General features: G+C 43.1%; 1 protein-coding gene across 1 annotated transcript in view; it reads left to right on the forward strand.

Moving 5' to 3' along the window:
• Positions 1 to 13,929, forward strand: part of NIPSNAP2 (nipsnap homolog 2) — a 41,415-nt gene extending 27,486 nt beyond the window's left edge. The window contains exons 8-10 of the mRNA XM_040336755.1: positions 668 to 762; positions 5,121 to 5,204; positions 11,319 to 13,929. Of these exons, the coding sequence (XP_040192689.1) occupies positions 668 to 762; positions 5,121 to 5,204; positions 11,319 to 11,383 (244 nt within the window). The 3' untranslated portion in view covers positions 11,384 to 13,929. The remainder of the gene's footprint in view (positions 1 to 667; positions 763 to 5,120; positions 5,205 to 11,318) is intronic.
• Positions 13,930 to 18,395: the final 4,466 nt, after the last annotated feature.

An 18,395-nucleotide genomic window follows, 5' to 3' on the forward strand; every position in this document is an offset into this window, starting at 1 on the left:
GGCTCCATTCACTTCCATTGATTTTCTCATGCAGTGCGACTTAAGGCAACTTGAAGTCGGATCCAAAGTCGTCCCTGTGTGAATGGGCTCTAACTCAAATAGCATTACTATAAACTGTAAGATTATTTTCAGAGTTTTGAAAGTGGCTTAGCAGAGTAATGAACCTATACAAAAAGTAAAAATAATCATCTACAATGCAAACAAATGAACTGTTCCTCTGGGTTTGCAGATTTAGGTCTTTTAGTTCTATACTTCATCTGTTGAAATCAAGTTTGTAATTTATTTATTTTTCTCCCAATTATGTTGGCATTTGTGTCTATGGTTTGCTTGCACCTTTCTATGTAATTTTTTTTGAGTGAGTTCCTTTCACAGCATAGCAAATTAATCTCAGGTCCCTTTTTTATGAGTTCCTAAATCCAATAGAAAAATTAGCATTGTCATGTTCTGTTCGCTTGGAAAATTCACTTTAAATGTTCAGTTCTGACACTGTGCAGAGCTTTAAATGAACCCTTTATTCAGAACTGAATTTAATACACTGCAGTAAATTTTAACTGCTCTTAATCTGAACATGGCTACAGGTAAGGGCCGTTTATGAATGCAGACTTGAATAATGTAATGTATATTTTAGCGGTTATAATTTCACCTGCATTTTTATTTCTTTTGGCAGGGCTCGAGCCATAAGGTATCGACAGGATGGCAGTGAAGCTGTGGCTGGCTTTTTCTCACAGATTGGACAACTGTATATGGTCCATCATTTATGGGGTAAAGATGTTTTCCATAAATAGAAGTACAACTAAAGGCTTCTTTATGGTAGTCTATACAATTTCAGTGACTGTGGGGCACAAACCCCATAAAGTGAAATACTTTTTTTACTTCTCAGGACTGAGCCAAATTCCACTCCAAGACATCACAGTTCACAGTGGAAGGGTTCTAGTAACACAGCATTAGACAGACCGCAATAAAAACCTGTCCGAGACTAAAGCACCACCCCTGTCGGTAGTAAATTGTCTGTCTGAACCCTATAACTGATACATCTATTGGACAGCTTGTTTTGTTGAAAGACAACAGACTAACTGGCCAGATCACCAGGTGAAATATTAAAGCCTAAAAAAAGAAAACAAATGCAGCTACCACATCGAAGATTTGTTCAGCTGCAAAATAAAAAATGTTTTCTTTTGGGTTAATTACCTCTTTAAGTCCACAAATTCTATTTCTTTAAAATTAATGTATGATCTGAACTGAATGTGCGCTTTGGTGACAATTTCTCTTTAATGAGACTTAAGTGGTCTAAAAGGAGGGGGGGAGGGCATGAATAACGGTGGTGTGTGGAAGCAATCCGCTGCATAGACACCGCATTGATTTACACACATTCCCTGCAGCTCCTAGGAATTTGTGTAAACCCCCCACCCTCAAAGCTGCCAGCGTAGTTTCCATATAGGTGCAGTAAAAGGGTTAAAGCATGATGTTACCAGTGATTTTAGCCATTTGATAACACATTGCATTCAAAGGATCTGTATCTAAATGCTGTGTTTTCTATGGTTTAACGGTACCTTTTATTTAAAAAAACAAGGAGTAGTATTTGGTAGATGTTGGCTTAATTTTTAGCTGAAATTGTGATGTTCTCCTCAATATAAGCCAAGTGCACTGTGCAAGAGGGTGGATCTGTCTAATATTGTCTGATGGAGAATGAAGGCCATGTAAGACCACCCTGCCCACTAGTACACATTTTCCAAACAGTCACATCCCTTTTAATGTTACATGTAGTCTACCAGTTTTTCACTGTGGCCTCAAATGCTCCATTATAGCTAGACAGGCAACCGACATCTGCCTGATGCCACTTCATTATTGTTGTCTGTTGCATCAAGGCAGTAAATATGTCCAAATGTTCCAGCAAATTGAAAGTGTGTGTGTGTGTGTGTGTGTGTGTGTGTGTGTGTGTGTGTGTGTACTTTGGCCTTGACCAGTGGTTAAATGTGTTGGTATAAAACAAAGCGGAGAAAAAGGCACTTCTAAGTGCAGTAAAACACTTTAACGACAAGGAAGGGTTAACCACCACGCAAAACAAAGTTCCTGTACGCCGGTACTTTGACGCTAATTACTGGGGTTATGGCACTGTGCGTTTTCTCAAAGATAAAAGTGGTTTCCGTGGCGGATTTGCCGCAAGATCACTTTTATCGTTGGTGGGAGAGGTGACCACCTGCCATGCTTCGGTCATCTCCGCTGCTTAATGAACCCGACGGTGGCGGCAGGGACTATCGCGTCTTCTGTGGATGCCTGGCTGTCGACTGAGGGGAAGATGGCCCCCCACTCGGCTCCACTTTGCTGTCCAAGGCCCTCGACTTTGGAACACTTTACCAACCTCCATTCGGTTGGAGAACCACTTGGCCTTTAGGAGAAAGATCAAAACCCATCTCTTAAGGTCAAAGGAGAACTGGTCAAACAAGCGCCCAGAGGCGATTCAGTTCGCATGTGTAGCGCTATATAAGTTTTTCACTCATAGCATGGGAGGGCTTTTTTTTTTATTTATTTTTTTATTTATTGCATTTTAGTGTGAATATAAGATCTGAGGTCTTTTTGACCCCAGATCTCATATTTAAGGGTCCCGTTGTTCTCTTTTTCTATTACACGGGATGATTACATTCCTTGTAATAGGAATAAAAGTGACTCAAATTTTATTTTTTTACCACTTCCATGCAGGGCACTTATACACCTTCCCGCCCAGACCAGCTTTAAGCGCTGTTGCACTTTGAATGACAACTGCGCAGTCATGCTACACTGTACCCAAATGAAATTTTTATCTTTTGGTGGTATTTGATCACCTCCTGGGATTTTTATTTTCTGCCCAAAAAATGACAGAAAATTTAGAAGAAAAAAAAAAGTTTTTTTTTGTTTCAGTTATAAAACATTGTAAATAAGTACGTTTTTTTTTTTTCTCTTTCACGGATGGGCACTGATGGTACTGCACTGACGGGCACTGATAAGTTGGCACTGTGGTGGCATGGATGGGCACGGATAGGCAGCATGGATGGGCATAGATGGGCACTGATAGGTGGCACGAATGTATGTGTTGTACTAATGGATGCCAATCAGTGCCAAACAATAATGCCTGCCAATCAGTGATGCCCATTGTGGGCACTGATTGGCATCCATTGTGGGCACTGATTGGCATCCATTTGTAATTGGCATCCCTGGTGGTCTAGTGGCATCCCTGGTGGTTTAGTGGCATCCCTTGTGGTCCAGTGCTGATAATTGATCAGCACAAACCCCCCCTGTCAGAGAAGCAGCTGATCGGCTCTCCTCTACTCGCGTCTGACAGACGCAAGTGAGGAAAAGCCGATTACCGGCTTTTCCTGTTTACATCATGATCGGCCGTGATTGGACACGGCTGATCACGTGGTAAAGAGTTTCCGTCGGAGACTCTTTACCTAGATCGGTGTTGCAGGGTGTCAGACTGACACCCTGCTACAACGATCGCCGCGATGCGCGCCCCCGGGGGCGCGCAGCGGCTCAATATCCTGAGGACGTCATATGACGTCCACTCAGGATATTGAATCCACTTTGCCGACGTCTTTTTGCATAAGGCGGGCGGCAAGTGGTTTAACTCTCCATCCCGACGAGCTCAGGTGAAGAAGCAAACGCATATGTGAGTAGCGCCCGCATATGAAACAGTGTTTAAACCACACGTGTGAGGTATTGCCGCAATCGTTAAATTCGAGAGCAATAATTCTTATCCTAGATCTCCTCTGTAACTCAAAACTGCTAACCTGTAGACATTTTTAAACATTGTCTATGGAGATTTTTAAGGGTAGAAGTGTGACATGTTTGGTATGAATTTACTTGGCGTAACATTATCTTTCACAATATAAAAAAAAAAAATTGGGCTAACTTTACTGTTTTCTTTTATTTTTTATATTATTCAAAGTGTATTTTTCACAAAAAGTGCGCTTGTAAGAACGCTGCGCAAATACGGTGTGACAAAGTATTGCAACAACTGCTATTTTATTCTCTAGGATGTTGGAACCCCCAAACTATATATAATCTCCTCTTTTTTAGAGAGAGAGAAAATTATTAGGTACATTTCTAGCAACAAAAACTATTTTAACTTGTAAACAACAAATGTCAAAAAGAGGCTCTGGGCTGAAGTGGTTACAAACACATACGAGATGAAAGTGAAAATGGGCATATCGATGAATCCCTAGCATTCAGCGGGATGCCTCCTGGGAATAAAAAACAGCTGCAGGTGGAAGTTCCAGCCGACCAGTGATGGGAAACACTGTGTCTCTGATCCAGGATGGAGAGCCGTGCTGTCAGGACCAGCATGGAATCCAGGCAACCAGAAGTGATGTCAGAATGGGCAGGACATGTTTCAGCCTAGGTTCACACTGCTGCGAATTCAAAATCACGGTAAAATGCGCGATTTTACCGCGATTTCGCGGCTGCGATTTTGCCGCGATTTCGGCCGCAATTTAATGTAAATCACGGCCCGAAATCGCAAAAAGTAGTACAGGAACTACTTTTTGAAATCGCAGATGCGGCGTCGCACTGATTAGGACAGTGCCATTGCCGACAATTGCCGCCGATTTGAGATGCGATTTGACATGTCAAATCGCATCTCAAATCGTTCCAAATCGTACCCAGTGTGAACCAGGGCTCAAGGCAATGTCCAGTCACTCGGTCTTCAAACCAATCTCAGCTCTCCATCTTGGATCAGAAACACAGTGTTTCCCACCACTGGTCAGCTGGAACTTCCACCTGCAGCTGTCTTTACTCCCAGGAGGTATCCTGTTGGACATTATGGATTTATTGATATGCCTGTTTTTCACATCCATCTTGTAAGTGTTTTTAACCCTTCCTTGTCATTAATGTGTTTTATTACTCCACTTAGAAGCGCCTTCTTTGCTTTGTTTTTCCTATAGAGCGCACTTCCCTCTTTTTGAAGTGCTGCTGTGGTGAATTAATCACATTCAAGAGCCAGTCATGTACTGTTCGTAAAAGTCTCCTTGTTATCCAGAACTCCCTGTTCTCCACACTCCTTAAATTTGTTAGTGTAATCATTCAGTTAGTGTGTTTAGAACATGGCTGCAGTTGTGTTCTTACCTGCTACTATAATTTCTTTCTAGCTTACAAAGATTTACAAAGCAGGGATGACATTAGAAATTCAGCCTGGCAGAAAGATGGCTGGGATGAATGTGTCTACTACACAGGTAAGAGATGACAAAATACCTTGCATAAACTTTAAACATACTGTAATATTTACATTTTGGAAAATGGAAAAGATGTGCCTTGGTTAATGGTTGTAGTCTTATATCCAGAAAGTCTGTTTCTTCTTATTTATGACTGTTTTTTGACTGTATACCTACCATACAAATGTGGCAATGTTTAGTACTCCACTGGGTCTTAACCACATGTTTTGCTGTGGTGTCTATTAAGGGTTTTAAGGTAAACCAAAGGAAGCTTAGACCTCTGCAGTGTATTGGAGCCCTTTTACACACACACAGCGCCTGGGCGTCGGTGTAAAGTGCTATTTTTAGCGGCACTTTACCATAGTTTTAGCGTCACTTTTTGACCGCTAGCAGGGAGCTTTTAACCCCTGCTAGTGGCTGAAAAAGGGTTAAAAGCGCTTGGGCAGGGGTGCTTTAAGAGTGGTGTATACACCGCTCTTAACCACTTAAGACCCGGACCATTACGCAGGTAAAGGACCTGGCCAGTTTTTGCGATTCGGCACTGCGTCGCTTTAACTGACAATTGCGCGGTCGTGCTATGTGGCTCCCAAACAAAATTGGTGTCCTTTTTTTCCCCACAAATAGAACTTTCTTTTGGTGGTATTTGATCACCTCTGCGGTTTTTATTTTTTGCGCTATAAACTAAAATAGAACGACCATTTTGAAAAAAAATCCATATTTTTTTGCTATAATAAATACCCCCAAAAAAGATATAAAAAAAAAAACTTTTTTTCTCAGTTTAGGCCGATACGTATTCTTGTACATATTTTTGGTAAAAAATCGCAATGCCATTGTTTCCTTTTTGAAATTGGTGCAGATACACATTGGAGGTATTTAGCTGCCTTGAGCAGTTGTGGGCTTCTGGTAGGTGGCTGTAACTTTCAGAAGAGGGCTGCTTCTAGATAATGAATGAAAACTTATATAGCGCAACACATGTGAACTTAATCGCCTCTGGGCGCTTGTTGTTCCTGTCTCCTTTGGTATCAAAAGAGATGAGTCTTGATCTTTCTCCTGAACGCCAAGTGGTTCTCCTCCAACCGAATGCTGGTTGGTAAAGCGTTCCATAGTCTAGGCCCTTGGACCGCAAATCTCCTTTCTCCTTTGGACTTGTAGTTGGCTTTCGGTATCTGGAGGAGATTTTGATTGGTGGATCGCAGAACGCGATTGGGATTATGAGCTTTTATTTTTTCGCATAGATAATGGGGAGCATTCCCATAGATACATCTATGCCTTAGACAGAGTGCTTTAAAAGTGATTCTGTCTTTTACTGGTAACCAGTGAAGGGTTCTCAGTGAAGGTGAGATTGATTCCCAAGGTTTTTTCCCAGTCACAAGTCTAGCGGCCGTATTTTGAACGACTTGTAGACGAGCGATTTGGTACTTGGGGGAGTCCGAGGTAAAGGGCATTTGCATAGTCCAATCTGGAGTTTACAATGGCTCCCACCACGACCGCTATGTCTTCCTTGGGAATAAAAGGAGTAAGTCTGCGTAGTAGGCGCAGCAGATGGTGAGATCCGCTGACTACTGACCCTATTTGTGCATCCATTGTCATGTAGGAGTCAAAGATGACCCCAAGACTTTTGACTTTGGCGCTAGGGGTGATGATTTTGCCCAGAATGGGCGGGGGGTCCAAGTTGTTGCAGGTTGATTCATACGTTTGGCGTGAAACAGGAGAAGTTCTGTTTTCGCTCTGTTGAGTTTAAGATAACTCTTTGTCATCCAGTCCTCTATCAAAGAGAGGCATGTCTCTAGATTGAGGTGATGATCCTTTTTATTGCAAATACGGAAATATAGTTGCGTGTCGTCTGCATATGAGTGGTAGAGCAGTTTTTGACTGCTAATAATCTCAAAAAGAGGGCGAAGATAGATGTTGAATAACACCGGCGACAGGGGGGATCCTTGAGGGACTCCGCACGATAATGTGCGTTTCTCAGAAGTGAAAGGTCCTAACTTCACTATTTGCGATCGGTTTTCCAAAAAAGAGGAGAACCAAGATAAATCGCCTTCTGCGACTCTGGCTACTTCAGCTAGCCGAGTCAATAAAAGCTTGTGGTCTACTGTGTCGAAGGCTGCGCTTAGGTCCAACAGAACCAGAAGACAAGATTCTCCTTCGTCTGCGGCCTCGAGAGCGTCGTCCCATATTTTGAGCAATGCGGTTTCTGTCCCGTGTCCAGGCCGGAATCCCGATTGAAATGGATCAAGTAGGTTGTGGGTATCTAGATGCTGTTGCAGCACTACTTTTTCCATTACCTTTGAGAGTACATTTAGGCCTGTTATTGGACGACGGTGGAGAGGGTCCTTGGGGTCCAGGTTGGGTTTCTTCAAGATGGGTCGAATTATACCCTCCTTCAATTGGGAGGGCACTATGCCTTCCCTGAAGGTTTGGTTGATAAGCTGCGTGATAGGAGGTGCCAGGATGTCGGCGCATTCCTTCAGCAGTTTAGTGGGGATGATATCATTAGGCGCGGTGCTGTTACGCAGAGTACCGATGATATTTTTTGTGGCATGGATAGAGATAGGTTCCAGCGTGAACTTACCTGGTTGTGGTGAATTACTGCAGGTATTGTGTAAATCATTACGGGGAGGGTTGAGGGGGCAATTATTTTGCTGAATGCTTTGTCGGATCCCCTCGATTTTATTAATGAAGTAATCCGACAATTCACTGCAAAATTCTTGTGAGTCCGAATTGGGGGCTTCAAGACATCCTGGATTCATGGTCTGAGTGACCAACTTGAAGAGTTCGCGTGGGCGATTCAGGGCGCTGTTGATAGCCTCGGAAAAATAGTTTTTCTTGGCTTTGAAGATTTCTTTGTGGTATTTTCTTGTTGTTGCTTTGTAGACGATGAGGTTCTCATCTGAAGAGCTTCTTTTCCAGGCGGCTTCCGCCCTTCTACGCTCTTGCTTCAGTAATGCCAGTTGGTTGTTGAACCAGCTGGAGTTATTTTTCCGGATGCGGGTTTTACGTTTCGGCGCTATTAAGTCGGCTGACTGTAATAGGGCTGTGTTTATGGAATCCAGTGTTTCTTCAGCCGTTTGATGTGGCTGAATTGTATTTATTTTTTTCCTTAACGTGGCTTTGAAGAGTTCCGAGTGGAGCTTCTTCTGACATCTAGTCCAGTGTGTTATCACTGGATTTGATGTTTTAGTTAAGGGTGGGAAATCGGAAATAATGAATTTGATTGCATGGTGATCTGTCCATGGCAATGGTTCATTTTCCAAGATTTTTATTTCCAGATCTTGTCTGAAAATAAGATCGTGTGTGTGTGTGTGTGTGTGTGACCTGAAACATGTGTGGGCCCACATACTAGTTGTTGTAGCCCTAATCCTTCGAAGTGATCAATGCAGGCGTCGGCAACGGGGTCTTGCGGGGAGTTTGCCCAGAGATTGAAGTCCCCGAGCAGCAAAAAGTGTTTGCTGTTAAGGGTATAGGTGGAGATAAAGTCCGTCAATGATGGGAGAAACTGCGATTTTGGGCCAGGTGGCCTATAGCAGAGTAGAATGCAGACAGTCTCCTGGGAGTTTGTTTGTAGTTGCAGGGTAAGGGTTTCCATGAATGGAAGAGGGTTTTGAAGGACAGGTTTAGTGATTGCAAGATGAGTCTTATGGATCACCGCCAGTCCTCCTCCTCTTTGCCCTATTCTGTTTTCAGTTATGATACGATAGTTTTCTGGCACCAGTTCTCCTAGAATGGTGTTGCAGTCGGCTGTAAGCCAGCTCTCTGTAATAAAGAGGCAGTCTAAATCGTATTGTAGAATGAAATCATGGATTTCCAGTCGGTGTTTTACTGCCGATCTTGTGTTGATCAAAGCACATGATATATGCTTAGGCTGGGGTAAACGGCTGAGATTTTTGATAGTCGATCGTCGATCGATTCTCAAAAGTCGCTCAGTTCTTAGGGCTTTTTTAGTGATGGCTGGTAGTATTGCGGCAAATTGCCTCAAATCCCCAATGGTTTCTGCAGAATATTGCAGATTAACCATAGTCGCCAAACACCAGGGGGAGGAGGGAGGGGGGATTATCAAGGATTAACTTAATCCTCGGTCCTGACTTGGTCCAGAGGAAGGCAAAAAAAACCCTGGTCGTGCTACGCCAATATGCTACGACAGGGAAAAAAAAATTCCTTCCTGACCCCTTGAGAGGCGATCGGGCGAACCCTGGATCAAGTACAAATGGTATTTGAGAAAGGGGGAGTGGGGCTAGGGTGTCGCAAGATGACCACCACTCCGGCTGCAAAGAGCCAAGGTGGTGACCTCGAGGGGGGGGGGCAGGGATTGCCAACTGGTAGTTATTGAGTCAGGCGATGGTGGTAGGTGACCCAATTACAGGGGGTAGCAGGCTGGTATCTGGAGGGGAGGGGCGGGGGGCCACTCGGTCGCGGCGATGAATCGGGGGGGGGATGGGGCCCTACCTATCTACATCCCGTGGGCCACACGTCCTACTCCTAGGAAGCGTGCGCCGGTAGCTACGGGGATGCGGTTCAAGCCCTAGGGAAGAGGGGGGTCCTGCTGGTGTCCGAGGGGGATTGATGTGCAGCTGGCAGGTGAATGGTGTATCAGGGGGGGTGCCGCCAAGCCAGGGAATGCCGAGTTGCCCCCGGGGGCTACGCGTCTGGATTATGTGAGGAGGCGGCTCAGGGTGTAGCTGGTGGTATCACTATCCCTGGGGTGAGCAGACTAAGGTGAGAGAGTCTGCTGCACCGCTGAATCTATATAACAAGAGTTCCAACTTTATTAGCTGCAAGCTTGTTCTGGATCAGTGATTGAGAAAAAAAATAAAAATAATGAAGACTCCTGCTCTCGTATACACACATCCATCCATCCATATATATATATTTGGACGCAGGCAAAATTATTTTATTTTTTTTCAGGTATTTACCAAAACTTATACTGTAGTTGATGGATATGGGCTAAAAGTGCACACTCTCAGGTTTAATTTGAGGGTATATACATCCAAATCAGAGGCAGGGTTTAGGAATTGCAGCTCTTGAGAATACCCATCCCTCTTTTTCAAGGGACCATAAGTAAGCCTTCTCCACACTTTTTTTTTTTTTTTTTTTTTTTTTTCTTCCCGTCATTCTGGTACAGATTAATCTTGGTTTTTTCCGTCCAAAAAATGCTTTTCCAGAACTGGTCTGTCCTTCTTCTTAAAAAGAAGAAATATGTTTTTTGGCCAAGTCTAATCTGGCTTTTCTATTCTTCAGGCTTATGAATGGTTGTCACCATGTGGTGAACCTTCTTCTATTTTTGCTCTCCTTATGTCTTCTTTTGATTGTAGACTTTGACAATGATACACCCACCTCCTGGAGAGTGTCTTTCACTTGTCTGGATGTTGTGAATGAGTTTTCTTTACCATAAAGAGGATCCTGCGATCACCCACCACTGTTGTCTTCCATGGAAGTCAAGGCATTTTTATGTTGCTGAGCTCACCAGTGCGTTCTACTTTCCTCAGAATGTTGATATATATTTTTGCCCCTCCTAATGTTGCTGCTATTTCTCTGATTTGTTTTGTTTTTGAAGCCTTACAATGGTCTGTTTCACTTGCATGGACAGCTTATTTGAGCGCATGATTTAGGTTCACACCAATAGATTGCAAATGCCATGCTTCAATTCCAGACCTTTTACCTGCTTAGTTGATGAAGAAATAATGGAGTAGCCCCCCTTGAAAAAAGGGGGGGGGCTATTCTTAAGAGCTGTAATTTCTGAACCCTTTCTCAGATTTGGATGTATATACCCTCAAATTAAACTCGAACATGTTCACTTTCAGCCCATATCCATTATATAGCTACAGCATGAATATGTTTTGGTACATACCTGAAAAAATTGTGCCTGTGTCTATATATATATATATATATATAATTTTTACCTAAATGTGTTTATATATAGTTAGTATGTCCCATAAGTGAGAACTCGGTTGTGATTTGGCAACAGACTTCACAGAGGTGGGGCAGTGTGGCTTTGCGTATATTCACAAGTGTATGCAAAAAAAAAAAAATGAACTTGATGATCTTTTTCTTTGTCCCATATTCCTGTATGCATTATTGTCACCAAAGTGGAAACGGTTCCACTCTATTAACTTGTTGTGTTTTTTATTTTTTTAGTTCCCCTTATACAGGAGATGGAATCCAGAATTATGATCCCATTGAAAAGCTCTCCTCTACAGTAATCCACTATGTCCACCTGGTGCCTCGACTGACAAAAATGTATCTGTGGATTACTTCAGCAATGAATGAACATCTACAAACTCCCAAAACAGACCTATTTCCTTGAATTATTAGTGTAATTCATAATTCTTTGTGTGTTTATGTATGCTGGCCAGTTTTCATATCCGTTTTCATTTCTCTTTGACCATTGATCTGGTAATAACCACTGTCCATAGGGACACCTGATATGTACTGCATTCTGTTTTTTCTTCGTAATAATAGTGTTGTTTGTTTCACTACCAGTGAAAGCTCTTCTAAATTTGCATTGGGGTACAATCATGTACAGATATGAGGTAAAATTTCTAAGTTATGGGAACTATTGAAATATCAAGTCCATTAAGGCATATGCTTTTCAGGGTTCCTCTCCACATTCTTCACTGGAATAATGCTCAACATAAAGTCATAAATTTACATATCGCACAACAGTAAAGACTGATTTGATACATGTGTATACATTGTTAAATGCTACAGTTTCTGCATGGGGTTCTTTGAGGCGTTGTTCACATATACTGCAGTGACCTGCCTTTTTACCACACTGGAAGAACACAGGTCACCACTAGGACACACATAACAATTATTTTCTATGTGTCATATTCACACTGCAACATGCCCTGGAGGTGTGGTGTAGTGAGCTGCAATAAAATGCAGACATGCTGAAATTTTATTGCAGCACATTGGACATGATTGTATGTCATTGTACAGCAGTGCAACACACCACACTGCTGTACAGCGACATGAATGAGGTGTAACTTTTGTGCACATCAAAGTTCATACAAAATGAAATGCGCATCACACCTCCCCTTACAGCCAGCTTGCCAGAACAGAGCTTTTCCCACACACTAAATCACTGCAGTTTAGTGTGTCGGGCAGTGTGAACTGGTCCTAAATGTTTACAGACCAGTTATGGTACCCGTTGAAGTTCAGGGCACTGATGTGTGCAGGACGCTACACAAGCCCCATTCATCTTCTGGTTAGTCATACATGCTTCCATTTTCTGTCTGTTGATTAGCAGATAACATAGTATATGCTGGTAACTGTATTTCATGAATCGTGGAGCAAGTGAATTGACACTACGAATCTCAATTTATCTTGGTACTGTTAGATTTTCTAATCCACATTTGGACAACAGACTTATGTACTGGCCCAATATGTAATATTTGCAGCACATTTCAGGGGAGACAGAAGTGGATTGCTGTGTTTTCTGATAGGTGCTACAGCAGTAATTACAGTTGGCGTTCACTACAGAAGCTGTTGAGATCTTTCATGCACAAACGTTCCTCCAGGGCTCTGAACTTCAGTGGGCATCAAATTGCCTCTGTGAAAGTGCAGTCCTAATTCTTTATGCCACAACTCAGAGCAGAGCAGTTACCAAGACGTTCCCACCTCCTTACCCTTCAGTTTTAGGAGACAAACAGATGTGGCAGCCAACAGAAGAGAGTAGTTCTGATAATGACATTCTGGACGCTAATATACAAACCTTTTGTTGGTTGGAGTAAATGTTTATCAAATTTCAGTTTTTAAATTTCACAAAGAAAATACCCAAAAGACTTTTCACATTGTCCCCAGATGGCATACTATTTAAAATAACTTCAGGCAGACAACCACATACAACAGCTGAGCTACATGTATCTGAAAAGCTTTACCTGTCAAAAAGCACCTGCCTACCTTCTGAACAATGACTCAAAGTGTGAATCTTGCTAATGCATTCTCCACTGAACAGGCAAGTGACAGAACAGGACTTTAAAACGCAACTAGGAAAAAGCAGTGTGGCAGAGGTATATACATAACAAGATTGGCTGAACAGAATTACAAATCACTAAGTAGAGATAGCAGTTCACATATGACTATTTCAACAGTATGCATAGGTGTTTGGCAGGTGTTCTGGTCTCATTAAAACTTGGGAAAAAAGTGCCTGCCAGGTCTCTCCAGTCTTCATTGCTACAGTTGAGTTTGATTACTTTCTTTGCTTGGTCCTATTGTACTGTTTATCCCATATTATTGCAACTGTAATGTTACATTTGAGCAGCGAATATTGTGTTTTTGTGCAGTTAATATTTTGCCATTTTAAAATTGGTTACAAAAGATATATGAAGCGGAGAAACGTTACAAACTCATAGCCAAGTACTTTTGGATCATGTGGATTAATTCATGTGCAAATCATGCTTACCTTCTTTATGAGGACTGTTTATTATTTAATTTAATCTCGGTTCTTAGTTTGTTATTGTCTTACATTTAAAGATGACAGCAAAGCTGGTGAATTACGGGAATACCAGCAATGGCACAGTTCACGCTCGGCTATAGACTACAAACTGATTTTTCAAAATTGGTCACTGGGATAAGACTGGCTGCTTTTATCAGGTGACTGGTGGGGGGAAAAGACAAAAACTCTCTCTCAATGTAATGAGCATCATAAAATATATTTGTACACGGTTACAATGTCATCATGTGTATAAACATACAATATGTTGGGTTTTCTGCTAAATGATGACAATAAAATAGTTTTATTTGACATGATGTTTTGAATTATTCTGCTTTTACATGGAACATAATTTTAAAGTGGTTGTAAAAGCTGAAAGTTTTTTACCTTAATGCATGTGTGCTGCTCTCCCCCCCCCCCCCCCAGACTCCTAATACTCACCTGAGCCTCCTCTCGATCCAGTGATGTGCACAAGAGCCTTGGCTGTCCCCTGTAGCAGCAGCAGGAGCCATTGGCTTCCCCTGCTGTCAATCACAGCCTGTGAGACAATGAGTAGAGAGCGACGGTTCAGGTCGAGGTGCTGCTCTGTCTTATGGGTGCATAGAGCAGGGCTTGGGAGTCAGCACAGCACACACCAGTGCCCCCATAGCAAGGTGCTTCTTATTGGGGTCACTGGTCAAAGTGGAGGAGCCAGGAGTGCTGTGGGAAGCCATGTACTACTACAAGGTGCCTCTTATCCTCTGGTGCCCAACCTGTGTCTCCAGGGCAGAAATGTTTTGGCCCCTTTACACAGCTTTAGGCCTGGGCCCCACCGAGCCTGACCACCAACATTCCCCAGGGCTTGCCTACGGGCCATCCCACCGAATCCATATTCCGGCCACCTCACTTGTATGCACTTGCCCCCCTCCCCCCTCAATCCTATCTCATTTATTTTTATATATATATATATATATATATATATATATATATATATATATATATATATATATATATATAATCAGCCTCCCTCCCACACCTGTATATATTCCAGCCCTCCTCACACCTGTATGTCAACACCCCCCACGTGTGTGTGTGTGTGTGTTTTTATTATATATATATATAATGTGTAATCTATACACGTCGGCCCTGCACATACACACAATCCTCTGGCCCCTCATTGTACACAGATGGCCCCTTTCCTTCACGGCTCCTACTTGTAAATGGAAATCTTCCTACCTAGTCCCAGACTCCCAGCTCGTTTTCACAAAGCGAACATGTTGCTGACACAGTACAGGTAGCTCACACAAAGGGGTGCACATAGCCAGAGTTGGCAGTAAAGAGCTCAATGACACAGAGAGCAGCAAGATTGTTTCTATGGTTCACAACGTGGCTCCCGGACGGGCCCTGGGGTCCCCTTATAGTTGTATCGGCTGTACCTCCCTGAGGGTGGCCCTGTGTGTCTCCAGAGCTGCATGTACAGACAGTAGTTGGTTTCCTTTGTCATGGTCTTTACCCGGGCCAGTGATGGAACAATATTCTTTAAACAGACTTTTAGGTAAATGGATTGGGGTATTTCCTTTTACACTCACATTTTTCTATGTTGTCCATTTATTTTATTTTTTTATTTTTCATTTTGTGTTTTTTTTCTCTGTGCATTTATAATGGATCCTGCTGTGGCACAAGTGCTTTTTAAGTGGGCTTTAGACCCCTTTAACACTGAGAAACTGCTGTTTCTCCAGTGTGAAAGCCCCCAGGACGGGGCAAGACAGTAAAAAAAAGTCCTGCTAGCAGCATCTTTGGAGTGGTGTGTGTGTATACCGCTCCTGCCCATTGAAATGAATGGGCACCCCGGCTATACCGCCGGTAAAGCGCCACTGCAGCGGTGCTTTGCGGTGGTTTTAACCCATTCTTGCCCGCTGGCGGGGGTAAAGGCGCCCCGCTATCGGCCGAATAGCGCCGCAAAATTGACGGTAAAGTGGCTCTTTACCGCCCGCGCACCCACCTTCCCAGTGTGAAAGGGGCCTTAGGGAGCACAACTGTGGAAGCATGGTTTTGTAAAGTGGCTGTAATAGCAGTGATCTCCATCAGTCTCATGCAACATATTCTTTATTCCTGCCCTCTGCCTCCAACAAACCGCAACTCAGACCTGTTGCATGAATACAGTCTCTGATTTCTGTAGTATTACATTTGCTAAATATTTGTGGCCTTTTAGTGATTCCTGGGGCCGCACTTGAGTAGGCCCCCTATATTAATAAAGCTGACCACCACTGCTCTAATCTATAAGGGTACCAGTAGTGGAAATGGCATAATGATTAACCTCTTCCTGCCCAGCCCTGGCATCCTTTTAATTAAACTATTATGCCCAGATGGTAGAAAGATCTGTCTATTGTGACTGTTGTTAATGGTCCCATTATTGAGAGTCAGTCCTGCTGGCCCCTGGGGTGATCAAGTGCTGTCTTTTTTTTCGGCTTGGTCACTGTACTGGGAACACACAACTCTGCCACCCTTGGACACGTGTGGCGAATTAAAGCACATCCTATTTGCCAATGCACATATGCGTTAAAACTGCAATAAGTAAGCATAGATTAGCAAGCCTACTTTTAAAGCTGACGTTTAGCTAAAAATAAAAACTTTATAGCTGTAGTGTACCTGTAATGGAGGATATCCCATATTGTGCAGGTAGCTGGGTCCTGGAGAAATCTTCACTGCAGGGATAACTCATCCTCTTCATGTTAGCTTCCAGCTCTGCAGGGTTAATTAATCGTTTTGGGTCCTCTGTGAAAGAGATGCCAACGAGGACCTGCCCTCATTCCCCCTCCACTGCGAAACGTTCTTTCATCGCTTTCACTGACTGTAATGCAAACTATGAATGGAGGAGAGTCTGATGAGTCTCTTCCACATTTAACCACTTAAGCCCCGGACCAATATGCTGGCTAAAGACCCAAGGTGTTTTTACAGTTCGGGACTGCGTCGATTTAACAGACAATTGCGCGGTCGTGCGACGTGGCTCCCACAAATAGAGCTTTCTTTTGGTGGTATTTGATAACATTTGCGTTTTTTAGTTTTTGCGCTATAAACAAAAATAGAGCGACAATTTTGAAAAAAAATCTATTTTTTGCTATAATAAATATCCCCCAAAAACATATATAATTTTTTTTTTCCCCTCAGTTTAGGCCGATACGTATTCTTCTACCTATTTTTGGTAAAAAAAAATGCAATAAGCGTTTATCGGTTGGTTTGCACAAAATTTATTGCGTTTACAAAATAGGGGATAGTTTTATTGCATTTTTATTTTTTTTACTACTAATGGCGGCGATCAGCGATTTTTTTCGTGACTGCGACATTATGGCTGACACTTCGGACAATTTTGACACATTTTTGGGACCATTGTCATTTTCACAGCAAAAAATGCATTTAAATTGCATTCTTTATTGTGAAAATGACAGTTGCAGTTTGGGAGTTAACCACAGGGGGAGCTGTAGGAGTTAGGGTTCACTTTGTGAGTGTTTACAACTGTAGGGGGGTGTGGCTGTAGGTGTGACGTCATCGATCGTGTCTCCCCTATAAAGCGGATGACGCGATCGATACGCCGCCACAGTTAAGCACGGGGAAGCCGTGTTTACACACGGCTCTCCCCGTTCTTCAGCTCCGGGGACCGATCGCCGCACTTGAGCGGCGATCGGGTCCGCGGGACCCGCGGTCCCGGAGCTTCGGACCTTCGGCTGGGTACAAGTACAGGACGTATATATACGTGCTTGTGCCCAGCCGTGCCATTCTGCCGACGTATATGTGCAGAAGGCGGTCCGGAAGTGGTTAAAAGAGAAGAATGTTTTTTTTTTTTTTTTGCCAGTTTCATACTTGCCTAGCTGGATGCAGCCTCGGTCCTCCGGCACCTCCACATTGAGAACGAAGCAATCGAACATCGCCAATGGCTCCGTTCTCACAGCCTCCCCCCCCCCCCCCCTGCGCAGAGAGCTGTAAACTGTCAATCAGCAGCTCTCCTGCTCTGTTCCTCCTCGCCCACTGGAGTGCTGAGCAGGGAGCGGCCGACTCAGGCTCTCGTGGCTCACTGAGAGGCTGAGACGAGCATCAGTCTATCAGTCCAGGCACCTGGTGGATCCAGACTTCATTATGGTGAAGATGCGGTGCCTGGCATGATTGCAGTGACGTCAGAAGAGCGCGGACTTCAGCCCGCTGTCTGCTGAAAACGGGTCACAGGAGTGCATAAGGAATTGCACTCCTGTGACCCATAGGAGAAGCCCAGCCAAACAAGCTCAGGCTGGACTTCTCCTTTAAGATCATGGTACTTTCAGTGTTGGAAGCAGTCAGTACAAGAATCACTACTTGCAGGCAGGAAGGTACCATGGGATATATAGTTATAAATTGAAAATTAATAGCAGAGGAGAAGATGCAAAGCATGCAGGAATTCCAGGAAGTTGTGCAAAAGACACAGCCAGCAGACAGGCAGCGCTCACAACATAAAAGGAGATTTTTTAAGTATGTTTACATGAATTGTCAAATAGAACTATTGTTTGAATTGAAATTACAATGCTGATGTTATAAAATTGAAATGGATGCTGTGACATCAGATCCCCTTGAATTATTGATCCTGCCAGTGGATTTTTATTCTACCCCCTTCTTTAACAGGGCAAGCTGTACTAAATGGGACTAGCAGGAAAGCTGTAGAACACTGTTGGGGATGCATACAATTGTCAGATTTTTTTATATATATATATATATATATATATATAATTTAAACTGTTTTTCAAAATAAACAAAAAATTGTTGGGGCCCCATTC

This window comes from Rana temporaria, chromosome 2 (genome assembly GCF_905171775.1).
Source record: "Rana temporaria chromosome 2, aRanTem1.1, whole genome shotgun sequence".
NCBI classification, from domain to species: domain Eukaryota; kingdom Metazoa; phylum Chordata; class Amphibia; order Anura; family Ranidae; genus Rana; species Rana temporaria.